The sequence below is a fragment of the Mustela putorius genome, unplaced genomic scaffold, assembly GCF_011764305.1.
Source record: "Mustela putorius furo isolate JIRA1106 unplaced genomic scaffold, ASM1176430v1.1 tig00537338_pilon_pilon_pilon, whole genome shotgun sequence".
Taxonomy (NCBI): domain Eukaryota; kingdom Metazoa; phylum Chordata; class Mammalia; order Carnivora; family Mustelidae; genus Mustela; species Mustela putorius.
In genome coordinates this window covers 2,584,381-2,610,318 of record NW_025422460.1, presented here as the reverse complement: position 1 = coordinate 2,610,318, position 25,938 = coordinate 2,584,381, and the positions used below count along the sequence as shown (strand labels likewise).

At 39.0% G+C, this 25,938-nt stretch overlaps 1 protein-coding gene and 1 pseudogene across 6 annotated transcripts in view; one reads left to right on the top strand and one right to left on the bottom strand.

Moving 5' to 3' along the window:
• Window positions 1–7,062: 7,062 nt before the first annotated feature.
• On the top strand, window positions 7,063–7,442 carry LOC101677873 (annotated as a pseudogene).
• Window positions 7,443–11,079: 3,637 nt separating this feature from the next.
• Window positions 11,080–25,938, bottom strand: part of IWS1 (interacts with SUPT6H, CTD assembly factor 1) — a 40,084-nt gene continuing 25,225 nt past the window's right edge. For 4 of the 6 annotated variants that reach the window (XM_004779695.3, XM_004779698.3, XM_004779700.3 and 1 more), the window contains exons 6-14: window positions 25,766–25,863; window positions 24,673–24,823; window positions 24,034–24,116; window positions 22,820–22,949; window positions 21,823–21,940; window positions 19,743–19,854; window positions 19,116–19,172; window positions 16,071–16,182; window positions 11,080–11,450 (exon numbers count right to left, since the gene is read on the bottom strand). In XM_004779695.3, the coding sequence (XP_004779752.1) occupies window positions 11,319–11,450; window positions 16,071–16,182; window positions 19,116–19,172; window positions 19,743–19,854; window positions 21,823–21,940; window positions 22,820–22,949; window positions 24,034–24,116; window positions 24,673–24,823; window positions 25,766–25,863 (993 nt within the window). In that variant the 3' untranslated portion in view covers window positions 11,080–11,318. Of the gene's footprint in view, window positions 11,451–15,238; window positions 15,630–16,070; window positions 16,183–19,115; window positions 19,173–19,742; window positions 19,855–21,822; window positions 21,941–22,819; window positions 22,950–24,033; window positions 24,117–24,672; window positions 24,824–25,765; window positions 25,864–25,938 lie in introns of those variants that run through there. The other 2 variants (XM_013049537.2, XM_045074350.1) reach the window with 2 other exon arrangements.

The window sequence follows — 25,938 nt, the reverse complement described above, 5'->3', positions numbered from 1 at the left end:
AGCTGGGGCTCTCCATCTTACCCTGGCCCTATTCCCTGCGTCCTCCTGTTTGTAGATTTGCCCTTTGTGCACACAGGCACGTGGCAAAGGTCTGCAACCAAGATCCTCACCACCAGTGTGCTCTGTGCTAGCTACCACTCTGAAGTGAAGGGCTCCTGCAGGGGTAACGGCCGGGAGCCCTAACTGGGTTTCACCTGGACACTTAGTGAGTACTGTGAGCTGGGCAAAAGGCTGGGCTGAAATGGGTTTATATCAAGTTTCTGATCACATTTCATGGATAAGGGTGATCACTGTGGCTGTGATTCCAGATGGGGTTATGGAAGCCACTGGGAAAAAAAGCAGCCAAGTAGGCTGAAGGGGCTTCCAACCTGCCATTTTACTCAGACATTTACAGAAGAAAATGGTGCAAGACCTCTCATGCCCTTGAATACTTTTTTTAAACCAAGAAAATGTCAAAAACTTCCCTGGTTGGTTTAGACATATGTGTATGATATGTCAGAACAAATGATCTGAAAACAACATACTACCCATCCAAAGATGTCCATACTGAGAAGATTCCTAGCATTCACATCTGGCATTCCCAAAGATTCCACCCCAAGTCTAGCGCTTATCTTTCTTGGCAGCAATTTGAATACCTACTTAGTAGCTGATGTCTGTCAGTTCTGTGACTCCACTTGGAGCTCTGGCCTTATGCACCCAGACCAGCACGGGGCATCTCCCTTCCTCAGGGAGCCACAGGTACAGCAGATCACCCTCATCCTTCATCTTCACCACTTCCATGCAGCTTTCCCCTAGATGCTCTGTCCTCATTAATGGTATCCAGTTGTAGCACTTTCTTTCTCACCTCATTCACCCAGGTGTAGCACCTTCTTTCTCTGACTCTGACAGCCAATGCAGAGCAAGCTCCAGCAGTTCTCTCTCCGAAGATCTTCCTGTTGTCTCCCCTATCCTACTCAAGAACTCCATCTCCCATCAGGGACACTACAACCACATAGTCAGCCCCTGCCCACACTAACCCCTGCTTCGGCCATGAAATTTTTCTTTCAGATCGAAGCATATTCAGAAGCCTAATACAGTAGCAAAAGCAAGCTACTCTGGAAGAAGGAAAGAGAAAGGAATCAGGAACAGGTATGCAAACCTGGGTCCTCTAAGGCCACCTTCTAAGTGTCATACACTCCTACTACCTCATCTCTTTTCACATTTCCTGGAATCTCTGCTGTTACCTGAAAACACATGGTAAGGTTTCAGTCCTTGGGATAGAGTGTTCCTTCTGCTCACAATGTCTTCCCTGCTTGTCTGCCCAGCACATAGTTACAGCTTGAGATCTGGAACCAGAAAAAGCCAAGTTTGAATCTCAGTTCCAAGTACTAGCTCTATGACCTTGGTGCTTTCTGAGCCTATTTCTGCATCCCTAAGATAAAGGTAATATTAGCAGTTATGTCAGAAAACTGTTAACAGCCTTAAATGATACTGTATTCATTGTTTAACGGAGAGATGGCACACAGGAAACACTCACCATCATAATCATCCTCACCCACAGGAATCAACTCAACACTGCCCTCTTTTTCTTGATCCTTTCCTGTTGCACCCCCTGTAAACTCAGTACAATGCATTTCTAGTTAAGTTTGCCTTTCTGTGTCCCTCCTCATATTGTGACCTAATTGAGGACAGAAGCTAGCTTGTTCACCTTTGGTCCTCTGCTATCCAGTATATCCAACTACACCTACAAGGTGTTGGATATGTAGCACCTACAGGGTTCAGTGTTTGTTGAATAAATTGATTAATGAATGAAGGCAGGCAGGCAGTAGGGTCCATTCATGAATCAAGTTTACAGAGTATATACTATGTCACAGACATTGTTCCGGTTTTTGGGGATACATCAATAGATAAAACTAATGGAGTTCCTGCCCTCTTGGAGCTGCCACTCTAATGAGAAAGGTACACTCAATAACAAACAAGTAAATATATAGTAAGTTAGTGCAAAGTGCTTCAGGGAAAAATAAAGTGAGGGGAGGTGTTGCTTTCTCATATAAGAAAGTTAGGCAAGGTGTCACCAACAATGAGACATTTGAACAGAGATCAAACAAAGAGAGGAGCAAGGTCGGTGGATATTTGAGGAGACAGGGCGGGAAAATATGATCCAGACTCAGAATAGCTGGGTGCACATTCAAAAAGAGAAGCTGGCCAGTGGGTGCTGGAGAGCAGTGAGTGAATGGAAGAGTGACATGACACAAGAGCAGAGTGGCTGTGGGGCTGTGGAGTACAGACCATGGGCCATGTGCCGCCCAGAGTCTTTAATGAAGATACAAGCTATACTAATTGATTACTTTCTTGAGTGTCTCAAAAATCCTGTTCACTTACCCATTTTAAAATGTAGCAGAAAGGAAAACTTTCCTAGCCTTAATCAGCCATGAGTACAAATGAAGTTGTTTCATGTTAATTTCTGAATCTCAATGGCTTTGTGTGCTCATCTATGCAAATGTAGGGAGTCCTACCTCAAGGAAAATCCTTCCTTCTCAAATATTCTAGGAATCCTAAGGGTGCATATGATCCTAAGTGGGTTGCTATGGCCTCTAGGTCAAGCTTTTGCAGCTTTGGGCCTGATGATCCCACAGATGTACCCTAGGAGGGAGGACCACTCCTGTCATTGTGCCCTAAATTGGCCGGCCAGAGGAGCTGCCATTCCAGGACTCCGAAGGGCTATGAGGCTAGAGTGTTCCTTTTGCATACGGATGACCAACACAACTTTCTGAACTCCAGCATTATAGCATCCATCAACCACAGCTCAGTTCACACCCACAGACTCAGGATATACTGGGACCTTCAGCTTGCCTCCAACATTCTATCCTCTTGCGAAGAGGGGCTTGCCCTGTCAGACTGCTTTTTCTCTTACAGTGAATTTTCTCTTGGGGCTCCCAGATCTCTGCAGGTGGGCCTCTGCCTGGGCCACTTCAGCCCATAAGTCCTATCCATAATCAAACCCAATAACGGACAGAATTCAAGACTTTTCCCCAGGATCCTCAGCCCTAACAGACATCTGTAGTATAACATTTGAAGGAGGTTATCACCGAACTATTTAGCAGTATGGCTGAATCTCAGCCCTTCCCCAGCCATTGGGATATTAACCTTATCAGTGTCCTGAGTATTATTATAACCTTATCCAGTGTCCCTGTATTATTCAAGGTATGGTATCTTGAGTGGTAACAGCAAAACCTGGAAAAGAATGGACACAGGTATTCACTTTAGATGGTACTAGTTTAAACAAGATCCAAGAACAACTACAGGCTCAACACAAAAACTCTAAGCATCTGTTTAAATCCTAGTATTTCACCCAGAAAACACTGCAGCATAACTGAAAGCTTTGAAGGCAGAAAGAATGGACTCTGGATCCATGGATGGTTTGCTACTTACAGTATGACTTTGGGCAGTCATTTCACTTTGAACACATTTTTCTCACTTATGGAAAGATAACAGTGAAACCTAAATAGGGTGATTAACTGATCACCACGAAGGCACGAGGCCCAGCTGTAGTTCCTCTCCCTTCCAGCAGAGACATACACAGGACTTACACAGTTTTGCTTTAAAATTTTTTTTTAAAAGGAATTGGTTGATATGAATCAATTTCATTCCAAATTCTGCTCTAAGGATAACCTGATGATGCTGAAAGTCTACCAAATTTGATCCTTCTTAAAATATAATACTAAACAACACTATTTCTTAGGAAACCCCTGAATGACTTTTTCCACCTCAAGATTCTCTGACTTCCTCAATAAAAACAGAATAACAACACTTAGGAATGTCCAGAAGATAAAAGCCAAGAACTACAAGTCTGACAATTAAAAACTACCAAATACTTCATGTGGGAAAAAAAATCCAGCTGCTAAGGTGGCCAGGGATCTGCATTCAGACCTGACCTTGAATTCTGGCTCTGCCACTCACCAGCTGGGTGGCACCTTGATCTCTGTGCACCATTACCTTTATCTGTAAAGCAGGGACAATAACATCTCATAGAATTAAGTATAATCAATGTCAAAATATTAAGTGCCATGTTAGGTCAGCTCAACAAACTGAATGGTGACAACCAGATGGATGTGGTCCTTGACCCCTCTGAGCCCACGGACTCTGATTTGGTCCTACTTCCTCCTGACATGGGTTTCAGAAGAGACCAGCTTGGAATGGCTGTCCATAACTATACTGGTCAACTACCAGGGTAAGTTCTTCAAAAGGCCAGCACCTGGGGTGCCTGGGTGGCTCAGTGGGTTAAAGCCTCTGCCTTTGGCTCGGGTCATGATCTCAGGGTCCTGGGATCGAGCCCCGAATCGGGCTCTCTGCTTGGCGGGGAGGGAGCCTGCTTCCCTCTCTCTCTCTCTCTACTTGCCTCTCTGCCTGCTTGTGATCTCTCTGTGTCAAATGGATAAAATCTTTAAAAAAAAAAAATGGCCAGCACTTAACTAACCTCTGCTGGTCTCACATAGAACTAGTGTGCAGAACTCTATTTCTGTACTATCTCTAGCCAAAAAAGTAACTTCTTTCTCAAATCACAAGAAAAGAATTTTTTTTAAAAAATCACTCCTTCTATAAATTCAAAGGACAGGAAAGCATAAACTCTCACCTTTTTTCTCCTCTCAAAACCATGAGCACTGATTTCCCCAACCCAAAGAGATCCACACAATTTGGGAGACCAAACTCTGACTCTTTACTTTCAATCCACTGTCTTTTAAACATGTCATCATCATAAAACATTTACAAAGTAGTTTGTTTAAAGCCTCACCCATTGCTCTCTAGTCAAATAAACCCAAGGAGTAACTAGTTATCTTAGGGTCTGACACACTTTGAGCCTCCCTTGGTGCATCCATAACTGCAGCTCCACCATGGAAAGAACACAAAGGTCTTGGGTCCCAGGCTTTTTAAGAACTGAGCTAGTCCTGGGGAGCACAGACCCAAACCCTCATCTCCTAGAGTGAGGATTGTTCTCACAAGTTGCTCCTTCAAATCCTGCTTGAAAGCAGCAAGAATATTTTTATATTATTATTATTAATTTTTAAGAGAAGAGCGGCAGAGGGAGAGGGAGAGTCTCAAACAGACTCCACACTGGGCTTGGAGCCAGATGAGGGCCTCGATCTCATGACCCTGAGATCATGACCTGAGCCAAAACCAAGAGTGGAACACTTAATTAACTGTGCTACCCGGGTGCCCCAAAGCAGTAAGAATGTTTTCTTTTCCTTTCTTTTTTTTTTTTTTTTTAAGATTTTATTTATTTATTTGACAGACAGAGCTCACAAGTAGGCAGAGAGGCAGGCAGAGAGAGAGGAGGAAGCAGGCTCCCTTCGAAGCAGAGAGCCCGATGTGGGGCTCGATCCCAGGACCCTGGGATCATGACCTGAGCCGAAGGCAGAGGCTTAACCCACTGAGGGTTAAGATTTCTAAAAATCTTCTAAGTAAAGCCTTTTCCAAACTATGATCCCCAAGTTTTTGTCAGATCTTTACATTTATGTATTCAGCTTGCTTAAAAGTAAAAATACAGGTAATGCTGACACAGCTCCCCACTTTCTTTAAAACAAACAAACAATAGAAATGCACATGTGGAGCTCAATGGTACCAAAATCAGCCAATTTGAGATAGCTTGCTATAGAATCATAGGCATTTTTGCAACATTTCCAGCCCATGTCAACACTACACAATTCCACCTCTCAGGACTGCTCTAACATCTCAGCACAACTTTTATATACATGTAATCCATACTCACTTCACTCCACACCACATTCTACCTGTGCATCCGAGGCTGTAAGACTTCTGCTACCATGAGAGGGAAGATCACAGCAACAGTATGGAGCTTGGCCTGACAATCTCTGCCTGAGGAATAGTAGTATACAGGTAGGTAGGGAGAAGGCAATTTGGAAACAATGGTTAATCTGATGCCCTCCCCCAAAATTGTATTTTACTAGTAAAGGGGTCCCTCTCTGGCTCCCAGGGCACAATCTCTGCAGGCCAGAAGTCAGTCAGATGATATAATAAAACTGATTCAAGAAAAAAACCATCAACCAAGAATTCTCTATCTGGCAAAACTATCCTTCAAAAATGAGGGAGAGGGCGGCTCAGTGGGTTAAGCCGCTGCCTTCGGCTCAGGTCATGATCTCAGGGTCCTGGGATCGAGTCCCGCATCGGGCTCTCTGCTCAGCAGGGAGCCTGCTTCCTCCTCTCTCTCTGCCTGCCTCTCCGACTACTTGTGATTTCTCTGTCAAATAAATAAATAAAATCTTTTAAAAAAAAAATGAGGGAGAAAATAAGCCATTCCCAGATAAACAAATGCTACAGAGACAAGCTCTACAAGAAATGCTAAAGGCGGTCCTCCAGGTTGAAAGGACACTAGTAACTCAAAGCCATACAAAAATGTAAATTTTTCCAGCACAGGTAAATACATGGACGAATATAAAACCCAGTATTATAACTTCTTTTACAGGATTTAAAATAGAAAAGTTTAAAAAATAACTATAAATCTGTTAGTATATATATAATATATTGTGCATGTATGTGTATATACACATATAGTGATTTGTGACATCAATAATATAAAGACAGGTAGACTACAAAGTTTTTGTGATTGAAATTACTTAAAAATACAACTTAAGATGTCAAAATTAACTGCCATAACTACAAAGAAAATGTCTATAGAATATACACTGAAATGTTGCTCAAAGAAATCAAAGAGATTACACAGGAAGACATCCTGTGTTCATAGACAGGAAGACTTCATACTGTTAAAATGTCAATACTACCCAAAGTGATCTGTAGAACCAAAGCAGTCCTTGTCAATACCCCAATGATGTTTCTTGAAGAAACAGAATAATCCCTCCTAAAATTCATATGAAGTCTCCAAGGACTCCAAATAGACAAAACAATCTTGAAAAAGAACAAAGTTGGAAGACTCCCACTTCCGGATTTCAAAATTTACAAAGCCGTAGTAGTCAAAACAAGATCATGCTCTTTCCCTGCCGCCACCAAGTTGCTCAGAGGCGGGGCTTCAGGTACACCTAAGATTGGGCTCTACACTGGCCCACGACCATGGCCTAGGAAGGCATTGCTGCTGGAGGTGTAATGGATGTTAATACAAGAGGTGCAGAAAACCACCCTCATCCACAAAGGCCCAGCATATGAAATTCACAAAGCCACCAAAGCCTTAGACAAGTGCCAAGCTGATCGTGTGCTTGCACCCAACTGTGATGAGCTTATGTATATCAAGTTGGTCGAGGCCCTTTGTGCTGAACACCAAAATCAATCTAATTAAGATTGATGACAATAAGAAATTAGACAAATGGGTAGGCCTCTATGAACAGAGAGGGAAATCCCACATAGTTGGTTGCAGTTCTGCGATGGTTAAAAACTATGGCAAAGAGTCTCAGGCCAAGCCTACCATCCAGGAATTCTTCAAAATCAAGAAATAAACAAGTGAAAAACTTGGTTCTTGTTCCTAAAACAAAAGTGTCGTGCTGATGCTAGGACAGCCATACAGACTGATGGAAGTGAGGCCAGAAATAAACCCTTATATATATGGTCAAATTATTTTTTACAAGGGTGCCAAGTGGGAATAAAGAGTGAAAAGGCAATCCACAAAATTAGAAAAATATCTGCAAATCATTCATCTGGTAAGTTATTATCCAGAATATATACAGAACTCCAACAACTCAAAACTTACTTTAAAAACAGGCAAAATATCTGAATAGGTATTTCTCCAAAGAAGGTATCAAAAGCATTAAGAATATGAAAAGATACTCAATGTCACTAATTAGAAAAATACAAATTAAAACCACAATGGCATACCATCTTGCACCCAGTAGGATGATTACTATAAAAAAAACAAGAACAAAACCAAAAATAACCCCCCAAAAAACTAAACATATATGTGTTGATGTGGCTATGAACAAATTAGAACCCTTTGGATTATTGGTAGGAATGTAAAATGGGGCAGCCATTTTGGAAAACAGCATGGCAGTTCCATAAATCAGAATTACCATACGACTCAATAATTCCACCTCTGGGTATATACTTCAAAGAACTCAGAGCAGGGTCTCAAAGAAATATTTGCACACCCATATTCATGGCAGCATTCTTCACAACAGTCAAAAGGTAAAAGCAACCTAAATATACATCAACAGATGATGAATGGACAAACCAACCATGGTATACACATGTAATACAGTATTATTCAGTCTTGAAATGTTTGGAAGGAAATTCTGACCCATGCTTCAGCATGAATGAACCTTGAGGACATTATGCTAAGTGAGTACACCACTCACAAAGGATAAACAATGTATGATTCCATTTATATGAGATGGGAGTAGTCAAAACCAGAGACAAAGCAGTATGGTGACTGCCAGGGGTAGGCCAGAGGAAGAGAATGTGGAGTTACTATTCAATGGAAGTTTCTTTTTTTTTTTTTTTTTAAAGATTTATTTGAGAGAGAGAGAGAGTGAGAGAGAGCATGAGCGAGGAGGTCAGAGGGAGAAGCAGACTCCCCGTGGAGCTGGGAGCCTGATGCGGGACTTGATCCCGGGACTCCGGGATCATGACCTGAGCCGAAGGCAGTTGTCCAACCAACTGAGCCACCCAGGCGTCCCGGAAGTTTCATTTTTTAAGAGGAAAAGATTTCTGGAGATGAAAGGCAGTTGATGGCTGCAAACAAAAGTGAAGGGACTTAATGCCACTAACTGTACACTTAAAAACTGTCCTTAAAGATGTTAAATTCTTTGTGTACTTTACATTTATATATAATTAATGTAAAATAATTTAGTCAACAATTAAATCTTTTTAACTGGGAAAAAATGATTCTGCATCACTCCATTCAAGCAGTCAAAGTTACCACCACCAACAATGGAACAAACTAAAAGTCTCTATGGAGAGAAATATGTTTAAACATTTGGTGACCAAGAGGCAAGCTGTCAAACAAGTTACTCACATGTATAAAGTAAATGCTACGAATGTGAACAACGGTTAAAATAGGTGAAGATAGGTATATGGGAGTTTATTTTACCATTCTTGCAACATAATTTTAAGTTAGAAAAATTTCCAAAATTTAAAAAAAAAAAAAACCATTCTGTTTTGAGGTTTGAGTTTTTAACCCATGGACCAAAGATCATTTATACAGAAACAGTCTTTTCTTCAACATAGTATTAAGAGAACCTCCTAAATCATTTTGAATTCCTTACTTATGATTATCCCTTTACTGTCTGTCACTATGTTTTAGCCCGTATCAGTGAAATCATCATATAATTGGAGCTTACCCCATCAAATGGCAAAATACTGTATTAGTAAGTTTAAATCTTTTTTTACTCTTACCTTTCTTGTTTAGAATTTTTAATGACCAGGTTCTACAACATTTGCTTCAATAGATGGCTATACTTTTATTGCTCTCACAAGTTTTTTTATTTTAAGGCTATCTATATAAAGCAAAATGACTAGAAAGTACTGTTTCCACCTCCACCTAGCAGTTAGCAATCACCTGATAACATTTTTATGCACCTGCCTTTTACAGTTCACTGCCCCATCCATGCTAAGCTTGTTGAAAGTAAATGCAGGACTGCCCAGGTGGCTCAGCTGGTTAAGCATCCACCTATGGCTCAGATCATGATCCCAGAGTCCCAGGTTGGAGCTCCCCCGCCAACTCCACTCAGCAGGGAGTTTGCTTCTCCCTCTCCCTTTGCTCTCCCCACTTCATGCTCTTTCTCTGTCTCTCAAATAAATAAATAAAATCTAAAAAAAAAAAGTAAATACAGAGATCCTGAGAGGACCTTTTCAGTAAGTGCATACACTTCAAGCCATTTTGGCTATTCAAAGGCTTTTATGGCAAGTACTACTTTCAAGATTTTTTGAAAATCAGTGTTGTTAAAAAACCCTGTTCCAATTTGTATCAGAATTTCCATAATTAAAATGATTTACTGGTTCTTGAATTTAGTCATTTTGACTAAACAGAGGTTTTTCATAATTAAATCTGCAGAGACTATTGTTTAAAGTATCGCAAAAATAGAACAATATAGCCATAAACTATAGTTACCCCTAACCCAACTGCCAAACTGCTATCAGTAAGTGTACAGTGATTTTCAATTACATCCACATTTCCTCTAAGGAAGTATTTTACAACTTTTTTTTTCATTACAACAGCCTTTCCATGAGAAAACATCAATGTAATTTAATTAAAATCAAGTAATTAAAATTTCCCTAAGACGAGAAATAGTAAGATTTTGTATTTTCTTTCAACCCCAACTAGAATAGTGCAATTCATTCCAACACTAACCACCTGAGTTAGCATCCAACTCAACAGGTTTAAGGGCTCAGTCCTCCCTAAGACTGCTCCCATTTTGAATGCCAGTTTCAAGTGGGTCCCTGACCACTTTTACTGACTGGTTACAAATCTGGGAGTTCCCATGATCCCCTTAGGTTCAAGAATTTGCTAAAATGACTTACAGAACTCAGGGAAGTACTATGTTTATGATTTATTATAAAGGACTCAAAGTAGGAGGACCACCCAAATGAAGAGACATAGGGTGAGTTCTGGCAGTAAACAGAGCTTCCACACCCTCTCTCTGTGGAATGAAGGCACATCACCATCTCAGCTTATCAGTGTGCTCACCATTCAGGAAGCCCCAGTGAACGCGAATGTCCAGAGTTTTTAATTGGGATCTCACTACTCAAGCATGACCAATTACATCATTGGGCACATGACTGAACTCAATCCCCTCACTCCAACCCGTCAGGCTTGCCCCAAATCCCAACCCTTGAATTACATGGTAGATCTTTTTGGTGACATCCTCCATCCTAAAGCTACCTCAGGGCCTAACAGGTCACCTCATGAGAATCACAAAAACATTCTTATCACCCAGAAAATGCAAAGGTTTTTAGAAGTTCCTTATCAGGAATCCAACACAGAGACCAAATTCCTTACTATATACTATGGCCAGGAAGGATGAACATGAAAGATGGAAGGGTCACAAACCACTGTAATAGCTAAGATTTTTTTCTTTCACCAAAAGCCAATTTTCACCCCCACTGAGAATACATCCTCTAAGACAATGAAGAGACAGCCCCCCAAAACCAGAATGGAACTTTATTGTGTAAAGTTTATAGAAGTATGACTAGTATTCTTCTGTACAAAGTACACAACAAACAGTTTTAAATACAAGTAAGAGAAATGTGAGTCCTATGACAACATCTGATACAAGCAGAACCATTTACAGATACAATAAAAAAAATTTTTAAATATCATCTTCTTTCTCCAAAGAGTCCATTGCGCATTTCTTAGAGATGGGGACACATCCCAGGCAAGGTCACAATGGCATTTTATTGCCCTCGATGCTGATTTTCACTGCGTGTGCAGATCTGCTTTTTTTTCTGATATCTGTGAACTTTCTCATCTGCTTATCCAGTCGACTGATACCCTTCTTGGAGGTCCCCTGAAACTAAGAGTGGGGTAAAAATTAAAGAGCAAATTATTGAAATACACAAATCTAGTTTTGTCTTTCATCTTCTTTTATCTGCAAGTTAACAGTCAGAAGAGCTCCAATCTCTGTAATAATCACAATATGCTTTGGTGACCTCAGGAACAAGATGAAGTGTACACACCAGTGTTAGCAATGTGCACATATTAAACTCTCTCAATGAAGATTAACAGTTATCTGTGTCTTATTTTAAAATTCTGCCTCAGTCCACAGAAACCTCCTAGATGAAAGGGGGAAAATTTAAACTATGATTCCCCCAATTCCATTCACTTACATTTTGACTATATGCTTTTCCCTTTCAAAGGTCAAACATAGAGCTGGCGACTTCAGATATTCACCTCCCAGCAGTGCTGGCATGAAGAATAGTGATTTTCTAAGGCAAGGGAAGTCATCTGAGAAAAAGCCTTAAGCATAACGAATGAGGTGAGAGGATGAGTAAAGCGAACCCCATTAAGGGCTGAAGCTCTAGTTTCAGAATTGGGGTGAATCCCCACTTTGCTTCAGCGAGTTCTAGAGCCCTATGCAAATCAGGCCCCTCCTTTCAGGGCTGCTAGGAGAAGTAAATGAGATAATTGTGTCAAATACTAGCACACAGTCAGTGCTCAAAATACGTATCAGCTATTACTATTATTACTACTACTTTGGAACCAATTAGATTTATATTAAATAAGTACACTTGATAACAACAAAAAAAAGCAAATGAAATCTTTTGATCCAAGGGTGTTACTACTTTTTACATCTCTTCCTGCTTGCCATATATGTTTAAAGGTTTGGTTGTTAGATTATTTCTTTTTTAATTTTTAACGACTATGGGTCTTACAAGGATGCCATCTCTAAGAAACTGACCTTTAGAAATGCTGAGGAGGTCTGCCACTTAAAAGTTAAAGACCAGGGGAAACTCTTCTGGTTGACTATAGCGTTACTGACAATTCCGATCCTTAAGAATGTTGAATGGTATAAAAAGGGATAAGTTCTTCTATTTCTCCCCAGATGTTTATTACTGAATCACCTGTGAAGCTCAATTCCAAGACTGCTAAAAGAAGGCAAGGCCCAGAAGGAGACACTCTGGGTCAGTTATCAGTGTGGTGATGTTGAGCTGAGGAGCCTCCCAAGTCTTATCCCACCTCTAGAACTCAGCATACCCCTCAGACAGAAGCAAGGAACCCTCAGTCAGTCTTGAACAAGAGTGATCATCCACCCTATATTTTCTAAAACAATCCCAAGTCCAAATATTTATGTCAATTTAACAGTTGGCACTAGTACTCTGAGTTAGCAAAAACATTCCTTATCAGAGGAGAAGGAGCTATGCTTCTATCATCACCCTATCGAATCCCCAGATTTTCTGGATAGTCCTAAACATGTGACCTTTCAGATGTGCCCTGATTCTTAGTACTTAGAGTCAGTCCATATCAGAAGCCTTACCCACTCAGATCTCCACCAATTACCTAACTCCCAGCAGCTTTACACGCCATTAGAAACATCTCCCAGCACCTCTCTAACAATCTGAGCCCTCTAGCCTCCACAAAAGGGACACACCCAGGTCACACTGATCCATTCCTATTTATATTTAGACTTATAGCTGGCAGATGCCTAGTTTCCCCAAGTCAGAGAACACAAAAGATTTAGTACCTAACATGCCAAATTCAATGACCTCTCTCCTAATTCAACTCTGTACCACACCTCCTTAGAACACTGAGAGTGTATGCTGCACTGTTTCATCAGTGAAAAACCAAAAGTAGCTTAAAATATTAGCAAGATAGGTTTGCTTAAAAAAAAAAAAAAAAAAACAACTATGGCACAACTGTATTATGACACAATATTAAGTCACTGAAGAATGTTTACTTAAATTAATTTTACCATATTTAGTAAAACAAAAATCCACCAAAGTATGAAACAATTTTGCATAAAAGTTGAAACAAAAACACCAAACCACAAAACCAGTAATGTGTATGTACAATATAAAAAGGACAAAAAGGAAATAGCCCAAAATGTTAATATTAAGGTGTGGTGGAATTACAAGTGACATTAACTTTATTTGTGCTTTCTGCATTTAAAAGTTTATATAAAAACATACATTGCGTTTGTCATTTTACTGTTATCTTAAAAGCACTCCATGGAAAAAACATTTCAATATACAATGTAGTGTAGGTTACTGCATTATTTAGGAGTGAAAAATCAGAAACCATAGAGGAATAAATAAACAAATTATATATTCACATGATAGACTATTATGCAGCCAGTATAAAAGACAAATGATAAGGTGGTTTAATGAGGGGAAATTACCAAAATTATATACAGTGTAATTTTATGAAAGTATCAATAGAAAAAAAGGGCAAAAAATATAACAAACTGCTTTTGAATGGTGGCTGATTTCTCTTTCTAATCTCAGAATTTTCTGTAATTATAACCACAAAAAAACAAATTTGAAGCATTACTGGGAATACATTTAACACAACAAACTGTTAACACTGGGGACTTTGAGAAGAGCAGGGCTTTGAGATGGGGTTATTCTATAGTGTTTTATATTTACTTATGTACTTTCAAAAATAAAAATGACATTTAAAACAAAGAGTTTCATTTGAAAGCCATTTACTCAAATTTTCTTCTGGAAAATATGTTTTCTAATAATACTCATTAGTGTCTGCAATGTGGAAGCCCTGACTGAATTCGTAAGGACTCTTCCTGAACAGGAAAAGAGTGTCAGGTGGTTTAAGGACAATACCCTAAAATGTAACATGAAACCACTAGGCTCCCAAACATGCCTACTAGACTTGGACCTAGATAGTACTGGCACATTATGATCTCGGGAGTGCTGGGATGAAGGAAAGGAAAGCAGCTTGAACTTGCCTCTCTGTCTGCTAGTCACCGCTCTGCTCTAGCAGGAGACTGGGCCACTTCTTCCCACCTGCCCAGCACCTACTGGGAGAATGGGATCAGAACCAGCAACACTGGCAGACAGGCACATGCCTTTCAGGACACAGCTAGGCTTCCAAAGAAGAATGGCCACTGAAACTTTTTTTATTACATTTTCTCTGTCTTACCGTATTACATTTTCTCTGTCTTACCGTTCTCAATTCTCAAACCTAAGTGACTGGGACAGCAAGAGGGGAAAAGACAGTGGAAAAAGGAAAGGTAAAAAGAAAGAGAAGTGGCTGAGGAAGATAAGGGATATCAAGGGATGTGGATATGGGTAAAAGTACAAAAAAAGGGGAAGGAAGTATGAAAAAGTTCTTGGCACTGAAGTAGTGCTCTTCTACCTGCATTTATTCTCAGTAAGTGGAAAGTGTGCTTTGTTTTGATTGCAGCTTAATATAAAAAATGAACTGGCACAAAGGTGAGTGTAGTCCATGAAAATAGCTGCCCAAGCAGGGGTCATGGAGAAGTCACAAAAGGAAGGCAACACACTCAGACTCTCAAGAGCACACTGCTACAAAGGTAACGCTATTCATCTCAGAGCACAGCAGGGAGTGAGTGTGACTTTAAGGGTGGGTCCCAACATTTTCATTTCTAACCATGTATTAAATAAGTATTAATCAAATTTATCTCTTAACTATTTAGTGGAAGCCTTTACGCAATGGGTCCCCTCAAATGCAAACTAATGAGCCACTGACAATGGGAGGAAAAGTCACTTCCCTTCCATCAAGAAGCTACTCATCACTTTACATGCTTGTAATGCAGACCACTATGATTCTGGACCCTAAAAAAGACTTTTTAATAAAAATGGGTAATAGGAAGATCAAAATGCTTACCAGGGAATTAATTATCCATGAGTTTCTGTGGTACCTATAAAGGAAGGGACTTCCATTTTGATTTCTAAATATTCAACAGAACTTGAAAGTCATGAAGTGTTTGTTAAGGTCATTATTTCAGTAACTAGAAGTGGGCTGGGCCTTTTCTGGTTAGGAAAGCACACGCACACTTGTTTTCACTCTAGCTGCTGACAATTCAAGCTCATGCACAGAGCATGCTTCCTTGGGGATACCTCCCGGATACACTCTGGTTGGGCCAGGACTACAAGGGCATCCTGTTGCCTTCAATGCTGAACTTGACAGCACGGTGCACTTTGCTGAGTCGTTTCTGTTCTGCAAATCGCCTCTTATGCTTTTCCAATCGGCTTAGGCCCTTTTTAAGAATACCAGGCTAGAAAGAGTAGTTTGAATGGAGAATAAAAAAAGATTACTGAGGAGCAATGAAGATCACGGAGTAGTATTTACAGTGATGACAGAGAAAGTGTTTACCCTAAATATTTCACAACAGAATTACTTAAAACAGTTGAAGAGAAAGGAAGGGGTAGATTGCAGAAGTAGAGAGTTCTGTTTCTCATGGTTCTAAAAAAATGACTGCATGAGAACACTCTAGACTTTAAGATTCAGTTGAAATAAAGGGACTGATAATGTTGCTTTAAGTCTGAAGTAAAGCTCACAAGCAATGATCTGGCTAGCTAAGAGACCAAAAAACAGCTCTCTTTAATAAATCAGATAAACCTCAAGAGCTGTTAAAAGTTATAACATGTAAAGTAAAAGACAAAATAGTAATTTCCACTTGAGATCCACCTCGCTATTTCCCTCCTCACTTACTTACCCTGGATGACTCCATTTCCACATTCCACTTAGGTCTGACAACATAGTCCTTATTTGAGGGCATGGGGACCCTTGCTCGGGCACAGAATCCAGGATCTCCAGGTCTGAGGGCCCTGAGAATAGGAAGAAAACCATACTATTTTGTAGCCAATCACAGCTGGGTCCAGCTGATTCAGCTGCACAGGTATTTCAAACTTCTTCTGCTTCCCCAGGTCACCCTATCTGCCCTCTTGCTATCTCAGCTGACCTCACCATCACTCACATTACTCTAAAAGTTCTTCTACTTCCCTCTCAAAGCCAACTTCCTCTGCATTTTCAGGAGTTCTCTTAGCCTCCCTTCAGCTTCAGATATAATCAAGCCTCTCTCCTTTCCAAGGCTGGCTCCCACATCAGAACCCCAAATTCCAATTTCTCTGGTCTGGTGGAGCTCCTCACAGTCTCACTTGTGAGATGAAACATCTGGTAGCCAAAATGATCCCCCAAAACTGAGTATGCCCTCAAAGTAGTTTTTGTGTATTACATATGCAATTAATACAATAATTTCTGCTTCTTGTTTTGAAAAGTTTGGATAATCACAGATTCATATGTAGTTTTAAGAAATAATACAGAGAGATCCAGTGTCTCTCCCAATGGTAAAAGATGCAAAACTATCCAAGAACTACAATACTAATGTTGATAAGTCCATCAGTTTTTATTTACATTTCCCCCAGTTTTACTTACATTCATTGTGTGTTTCTGTGTTTATTAGTTCTATGCAATTTTATCACAAGTGTAGGTTCGTGTATTTACCACAAGGGTCCTTCCTATTGCCCTCTTAAAAAACACGTCCACCCTTTTACTCCATCTGCCCGGCCCCCAGCCCTGGTGACCATGAATCTGTTCACTTCTCTTATTTTAGCATTTCAAGAATAAATGGAATACACTACATAATCTTTAGAAACTGGCTTTATCCACTAAACATAATGCCCATGAAGATCCATCCAAGTTGTTATATCTATCAGTATTTGTTCCTTTTAATTGCTGAGCAGTATTCTACAGTACAAATGTGCCACAGTTTGACTATTCACCTGCTAAAGGACATCTGGATTGTTTCCAGTTCTGGACTATTATGAATAAAGCTGTATATTCATTTATAGGTTTTTGCACAAATTTAAGTGTTCATTTCTCTGGGAAAAGTGTCCAGGACTGCAAGTGCTGGGTTGTATGGTGGTTACATGCTTAACTTTACATGCACTGCCAAACTGTTATCCAGAGGAGCTGTATCATTTTACTCACATTAAGGTATGAGTGAGTTGGTTTCTCAACATCCTTGCCAGCATTTGATGGTGTGACATAGTTACTTTTATGTATAAATTTAAGACTAAATTAAGACTAGCACTCCTCAAAAGTAAAGCCTATTTATAAACATCTGGGCATTCAAATCACTCAACTTTTAGGTAACTATTTACTCTACTGGTAAATGGAGAGTGGGTATATGTGTGTCTGTGTGGGGGGAGGTTGGAGTGGGAGAAGAGGATAAAAAATTCATTTCTATTTCCTTGTATGGAGTGTAATCTTTTTTTTTTTTTTTAAAGAGAAAGTGTGAAAGTGAGGGGGTGGGGAGGGCAGAGAGAGCGGGAGAAGGACTCTTAAGCAGGCTTCATGCCCAGTGCAGAACCTGATCTCTCAACCTTGAGATCATGACCTGAGCCAAAATCAAGAGTCAGAAGTTTAACTAACTGAGCCACCCAGGCACCCCAAGTTTCATCTATTCTTAATATCAAGCTTCTATAAGTTTCAAATACAGGAATAAATTAAGTGGCTAGCCAAAGAAAATTCTCATAACCTATTCTCCCCTAAAGCTGCCATCTGTCCCATCATCAAATCTATCCACAAATCAACACCACCAGTGCTATCTAGCTCTTCTTCCCCCCTCTCTTGCAATCTGGGTGCTACCTGATTGCCAGCACTCACTGCACAAACTCCTCTGTAGCCTCTGCAATGGCCCATGCCCTTTGCAGCTACCCCTCTCCAGCACGGCCTCTTCATTCTCCTCTAGCGTTTCCTCCAGCATGCAGAGCAACACCTACTCACTCACTTTCACTGGCTACACCCTTTTCAAAGTGGTGTGGTTTATTTCTTACTCTATACTTCCTTGGTTCCACAATCATTTCTGTGAAAATAACTGTCAAATCTATTGTCTCTGGCCCCAAATCCAGGTTTTAGACCCATGATATTTACATTATAAATATCATACATGATATTTGTAAGAGTATTTCACTAGGCATCTCACATTTACTATGCCCAAAGCAGAAGGCACCTATGTCCTCCAAATCTACTCTTCCTCTCTATTTAGGCAAATGGTAATACCACTGCCTGAGGTACTTGGGATAAAACTGGTATCTTCAACATTAGTCAAACTCCTCACCCACAGAGTCACCAATTCTTGGCAATTTTGTACCTCAGTTTCACGGCCTTCAGCTTCTCTGCACTCTAACCCACCTTGTACCACGATACCACCAGCACCAGCATTCCAAATCAAATCTGACAACTTCATATCTATGTCCACTTTCTATAGAATCACAAAGAGAAGTGACAATTCCACAACTTGATTTAAACCCCTTCAAAATCTGGCCCATATCTATACTCTCAAACTCATCTTGTACAATCTCAGGTACCACACTATTGCCCAACCACTTCAGTCTACTTGCTATTCCTGAAGCAGACTTTGCATGATAATCCATACCATTACTTAAACTCTCCCCTTTACTTAAAAACTCTTAATAGACATTTTAAGAGCATGGGCCACTTTTGGTTTTTATATTCCCAGAACTCAACACAATCTAGCACATAGCAAGCAGCAACAAAATCTTTACTGAAATCAAATATTTCTCAATGTTACATCCTCTAGACCACCACCACGTTTGTGGATATTCAATAAATGTTAATCTGAAAGCCATCCCCCCACCAAGGTAAAGATAACGTTTCATTTGCCGTTTTTTTAAAGCAATAAGCAGAAGATTTTCTATATGAAGTCTAAGAACAACAATTAATAAAAAAATCTTACTTCTCTTCTCCTGTCAGCACCTTTTCCAGGTCTCTTCGGGGTGTCTGACCACCAGTGCTGTGAAAAAAATTATCAATGAGATACCAAGAATGTTAGAACCTTATAACTAAAAAAAACCCAGCAAAGCGAAATATCAAACTTGGGCCGCAATTTGGTCCTTTACACTGGATCTGGGAAAATTACTCCAAATCTTTTAAAATTATAACTTCTTTTAATGATTGTTTGCATACCAGGTTTCATCATGGGTGAGGAATAACTGCCATTTTTATAACTTATAACTTTGTCATCCTGAATGCAATTGCATCTGGTTTGCTGATACAAACTGGAACAGGAACAATTTTTTTTCTCCTAAGAATCTGAAAATGGGCCTGAGAAAGAGTTTTTCCTGCAACTGGCGGGAAAAACACAAGCAACCTCTAAATTTGGCAGAGGCCACATTCCACCAAATCAAACCAAAAAAGAAGAGAGTGTGGGCCTTCACTGTACAGTACCACATTTAAACTATAAGGGTATAAACTATACAGACCTACGAAGCTGAGAGAAAAGACAAAATCCCATCACTCTGCAGGATTCTTAACGACCTGATTACAAAACCTGAGTTGCTGGAACAATATTTACTCTTCATACCTGTTCATTCTCCGTCGTTGAGGCATTTGTTCTAGATCTCTCTGCTCTCTTTCTTCTCTTGTCATACCTTTGTAGTTTGAGGTAAGACCGAATATAGGCCGAGACCATTCATCTGTAACAAGGAAAGTCAATTATTTAGACTAGAAAGTAGCATATCTGCTACCATTCCCTGAAATAATAATATGACATCCTAGTGTGATGTAATATTCCAGGCTTTAGAATATTCTTTCCCTAAAGATACCATTATTTCAGGACCATTTCAGGATAAACACAGCAGGTAATGATGATACCAGTACTATAACCAGCTTCCGCTGATTCAGAAAACTGAGTGTCAAAAAGTCATTTATGACTTTAACTACCACAGAGGTTTAAAGGAAGTAATAACTGACTCACTTTGACAGTCATCAATTAGCTGTACTGACATTTCAAAGAGAGCCTAATTTGTAAGTTGACTCTACTGAAAACAGATCTTGAAATTCTTCTAGCTTCCTAGTATAACCAAAAACAAGCTCCCTTATTACTTGTCAAATGTCTAAATCTTCAAAAATTGCATTTTAACAGTACAGCACAGAGTCTAGATTTCATTAAGTCTAAGAAAGCTGCTACAGTGATGTGACCATGAACCAAAGTAAAACATGCCCACCATTTAGTCAGTAAAAGTCCAGGGGTGATGTTTTTGTTCTCAAACAAAATATAGCTTACTGCTGCATTTACTACACCATCAAAACAAGCAAGAATATTCAGAAAGAAGATTAGGTGTTATCAAATAAGGGAGCAGGGAGTCTCAGGGAGTCTATGTATCTTTATACATTTTGCCTACCAACCCCACTATTAGATTCAGAATTACTGTTATAGTATGTCATGGGTATTAGTCTGAATATTCTGCTTCTCTCGGCTTAGGGCAAAATGAGAGCTGAGAACTACTGCATAAAAGCATTAGAAATTTATCACATAATAGTGCACTGCAGTTTATTAACAAGATCAAAAATGTAATACTTCTCTAGTTCACAAAAAAAATTTCTCTAAAAACCTTTGATAATCTCAAAAACTGAGTAGAAAAGTAATTATTATATTCACATATAGGAATATTTTTTTTAAAAAGATTTATTTATTTATTTATTTGAGAGAGAGAGAGAGAGAGAGAGAGAAATCACAAGTAGGCAGAAGTAGGCAGAGAGGCAGGCAGATAGAGAGGGAGAAGCAGGCTCCCTGCTGGGCAGAGAGCCTGATGTGGGGCTCCATCCCAGGACCCTGGGATCATGACCTGAGTCGAAGGCAGAGGCTTAACCCACTGAGCCACCCAGGTGCCCCAGGAATATTTTTGATATATCCTTGAAGTTTAAAAAATTCCTTTGCAACATGGAGCATAGAAGAAGTAAGAAGAATGATGAAAACACACACGGTTTTCATTCTTAAAACTGAAAGATACAGTAATTGATTAGATTAATTCCAGTTAGACTCCTGGATTTCTCAGTTATCATTAAATAAGAACATGCAAAACACTTTGAAAACCATTAAAAAAGTAACAGCAGCACTAGCGGCTAACATTTCTTGAGGTCTTACTATGTGCTAGGTACTGTGCTTATATATATAATATGTAATATATACAACTATATATAATTGTATATAATATATAATACAGTACCTATATCCTCTAATTTAATCTTTATAATTCAAAGTGAACATGTCATTATTTTACAGAGGAGGAAACCAAGGCTTAGAGCTTAAATCACTTGCCTAAAGAATGCAATAAGGTAGATGGTGAATCCAGGATTTGAACCCAGATATGATGGACTCTAGGGCCTGTATACTAACCCCCTCTCTATATATGCTCTTGAGCCAGAATTAGAAAACTTTTCACTTGCTATCCTTAATATTCATAGCATACTTAAATATGCTGAGGAACATTTTAAGACTAAGGCTAAAAAACTGGTACCCACAAGAAATTACCAAAAGAATTTCTATTCTACTTCATGAATCCATTTTAAATGAATATTGGTAAAAATATAGTTTGCTTTTATACATACACGTCTTTCTGACATACATAAACACAACACAACAAAAAGCAAAATGTACATACTGATTAATTTCCCTGCCATATCCTTGTTGGACCTTGATTCCTTGGGGTGTTTATAGAGATACATCACTGCTCGTCCAATCCCACTATGCTTCAGGGTCTCCTGGCTCACACTAGGTAGCTGGCGAACACAAACACATACAAATACATTAATCACTAAAAAACTGGGAGTCCTGCCAATCTATTCTAGAGGACCTCCAACACCTGGTTCTTTCACAAAAGAATAAGGAAAATTCCATTTTCAGAATCTGCAGACATTGAACACAAAGATGCTCTGTGTTCCTATCAAGAGTTGAGATTTCAGTATTACACTGAGTCAAAGTAAAACTTAATGTGGAAAGTGTAAACTAACCCTACTCAGAAGTTAGCAGTTTAATAACAAGCATCAGTACAGGCCTCTGAATCAAACAGACCTCAGTCTGAACCCAAGCATAGCCAATCTGCTAGTTATGTGACCTTGGACAAGTCATTTAACTTCTCATGAGTCTTCATTTCCTCATCTGTAGAATGAAAACAATACACCTACTTTACACATTTGTTGTGAGGAATAAACGAACCAATACTTGTATGAACACCTAGCACACGGGAAGTTCCTTGGGAATTCTTTCAGAAGTTAAGTAGCCTGCCCAAGGTGTCACAGCCACATAAAGGTGGCTCAGCTCAAGATTTCATGAGCAAATTTATCTGAATCTGAAATTGGTGCCTTTTCTACTTCAAGTGCCTCCCTAAAACATGTCCACTGCTACACAATTCCTCTTAGATAAATAATAGCAACTCCAAGATCTTTTTCCTTCAATACTATAGTTCCATGAAATGTTATAAGGCCTTCCTTTTTATGCTCATTTTATTTAGTATGTTTCTAATAGACATACCTATTGAAACCCCTCTTCTGGCAGACTAAGGCAGAAATGTTAAGTACATGCTGACACAGAGGTTGTAACAATACAAACCACATCAGATAATCAATGAAGGACATATACTTAGATTATTTGCCTCTAACCTCTTGCAGAATCTTCAATAGCTCCTCTCGTATCTTCAATGCTGGCAAACTCCTATCTGGTAGAGGGGAGAGCCATTCTTTGATGGCAGACATCACACCACTGTCAATAAATGTTTCTTTAAGGTCCTGCCTGCAATTAAAAAAAAAAGTCAAGTCTCTGAACCTTGGTTCTACCATAGGTTGCTCTGGATTTTCTTATATATTTAGTGGCATTTCCAAAGACTGCTTTTAAAGTTACTCAACCACCTTACTGAGTACCTATTCTTGTTTCAAAAGCAATATAAAATTTAGTTCCTACTTAAAAAAAAAAAAAAAAAAAAACAGATTTGACACACAAAGATCATTTGTTAAAAACCTGAATTATATAAGACAGGTTAACACTATATGAATGGTACAGATAATAAGAATAAAGAGCTCCAGTAATTATAACTGAAAAAAAAAAAATCTTTATCAGAATAGAGATTCTCAAACTGGTTTAGATGATAGAGAACCCAAAATTGTGTTAGTCTTGGCAGGACACCTAACTTGGTTAGATTCAAGGAGAAATCAGTTGCTTAAGAATATAAGTAAACCAGTGAAACAGCCTAGTATCAAGATCTATCAAAAGAGGGTCCTTATTCTAGAAGACCAGTGACATACTTAATGATATAACTGGTCATATAAGCCTCCTACAATACAGGCTTTAACCAGTCCCCCAGAATTTTCTCTGTGCTCAATTACACTGGGAAAAGAGATGTAATTTTACTAGACTCAAAACAAGAGTGGATAAAAAACAAAAGTAGTGGTTTACATGCTTTTCTTTCCTTAATGTCAGTTTGCTATTTGTTCTGTTCTGTTTGTAACAGGATCAAGACTTAAGAAAAATTTATGAGGGGGCACCTGGGTGGCTCAGTCAGATAAAACATCCAACTCCTGATTTCAGCCCAAGGCATAATCTCAGGATTATGAGAGCAAGCCTTGCATCAGGCTCTGAGCCAGGCATGGAGCCTGCTTAAGATTTTCTCTCTCCCTCTGCCCGTCACGCACCTCTTAAAAAAATAAAATAAAATAAAATTTGGGAGGAAGTAATATAATTTAGGAAATTCTATTTATTATTATTTTTCTATGAATTGACAGATAGCAATCATTAAATAACATCTCTAGAACACCAGTACATAGTTTGAATATTATTCCATTAAGAGGAAACAACTTTTTCAAGGAAACAGAATACTTACTTCTTAAGGTGCATGACCACAGTAGGTAATAATGTTAATTTTTTCAGTGCTGGCTTTTTTTGATTGTTCAACTGTCTGTCTTCCTATCCAGGAAGAAAAAGATTTTTTAAAAAGCAACACTTATTGTTAATAATAAATTGTAACCACTATAATTCTAAACTTTAAAATAAAGCAGCAATATCTCCTAGTAACAATTTTTTCTATAAGAAAACTAAAAAATGAACTTTTTAATAGAACCCCAAATTCTACGTCTGTATTTTTTTTTATTTTTTTCAGTGTTCTAAGATTCACTGTTTATGCACCACATCAGTGCTCCATGCTCTCCTTAATACCCACCACCTCTACATCTGTATTAATCAAACCTACAAAACCATTAGATAGCTTAAACAATTACAAATTTAGAGGAATAATGTTATTGTTATTAAAGAAGAGTTTCAGTATTTACTTTAGTGCTTTTTCCTATTTTAATTATAGAAAATTTCAAATTCTACCAAGATAGAAAACAAACTAACATACTATCACATATATGTCCACAATTAAACACCCATGACCAGTCTTATTTCAGCTACATGTCTCCACATACTTTTCTCTTCTTTAAGTGAGGAAAGAAAAGAGGAAGCCACCAGTGACCCATCTTACCTCCGCAGCCTCATTCATCTTGACAATCATAGCACTCACTACGTCGTCAGCGTCACTAATAAAAGTACCACCATCTCGGTTACGCCTGCGCTTGCCGCTCATGCTCTTTTTCCGCTGCAACATCATCTCGAAATCCGACAGGAAGTCCATACTAAGGAGCGACACAAAATCAAGTGAAATACAAAATCCCTTTTATTTTATTTTATTTAAAAGACTCTATTTATTTATTTGACAGAGAGAGATCACAAGTAGGCAGAGAGGCAGGCAGAGAGAGTAGAGAGCCCAACGTGGGACTCTATCGCAGGAACCTGAGATCATGACCTGAGCCAAAGGCAGAGAGGCTTAACCCACTGAGCCACCCAGGCACCCACAAATTCCCTTTTAAATACAAATCTCCTTTTGTCACAGTTAAGAACCACCAACTTTCTTAATTCTAACTCCACAAAATGCTACTTTCTTCTAAACTGCAAATACTTACAACTTGGCACCTTTCAAGATACCAGACTTCTCTGAACAGAGATTACAATCATCTCAACCAAAGAAAGTGAAATTCAACCAAGTAATATTTTGTAGTTAGGACTTTACCTCATTGCCCCTGGAACCCCAAAGTCAGCTTTTCTCTCAAAAAATGTATTTTTATGTTATGTTTCAGTAACTCAAGAAGAGCTTACACAGTGAGGATGACACAAATTAAGAAGCTGAGCACAGGGCAAATGAAAAGAAAAATAGTAAGCGTAAGTGTACTTTCAGACAGCACTTTAGAGAAAAAGAATGGAGAAAAATGGAACAGATTCTTTGCTACACTTAGTAAGGAACCAAAATAAGAAAAAACAAAGTTTGATAGTCTCTATCTTCATTTTTAAAGTACTCTTTAACAAATACCTTTATGACTTTTAATTTAAATTAACATATAGTATATTATTAGTTTCAGAGGTGAAGTTCAGTGATTCATCAGTCTTATATAAAACCCAGTGCTCATTACATCACATGCCCTCCTTAAGGCCCTTCACCCAGTTACCCCATTCCTCCACCTACTCCCCTCCAGCAACCCTGTTTTTAACAAATTCCTTTTTAAGAAATGAAACAAACTTACTGTTTTCCTCTCTTTATGTTATCATCAGAATCTGAATCTTCTGCTTCTTTTACCTGTGTTTCACTTTTTTCTTCCTCCAAATCTTCTTGGTTAAAACCCTACAGGCCAGGTAAATTTACCAGGGTTATTGCAATTTCCTTACAGATTTCCTTTAGTATAACTACTCTTAATTT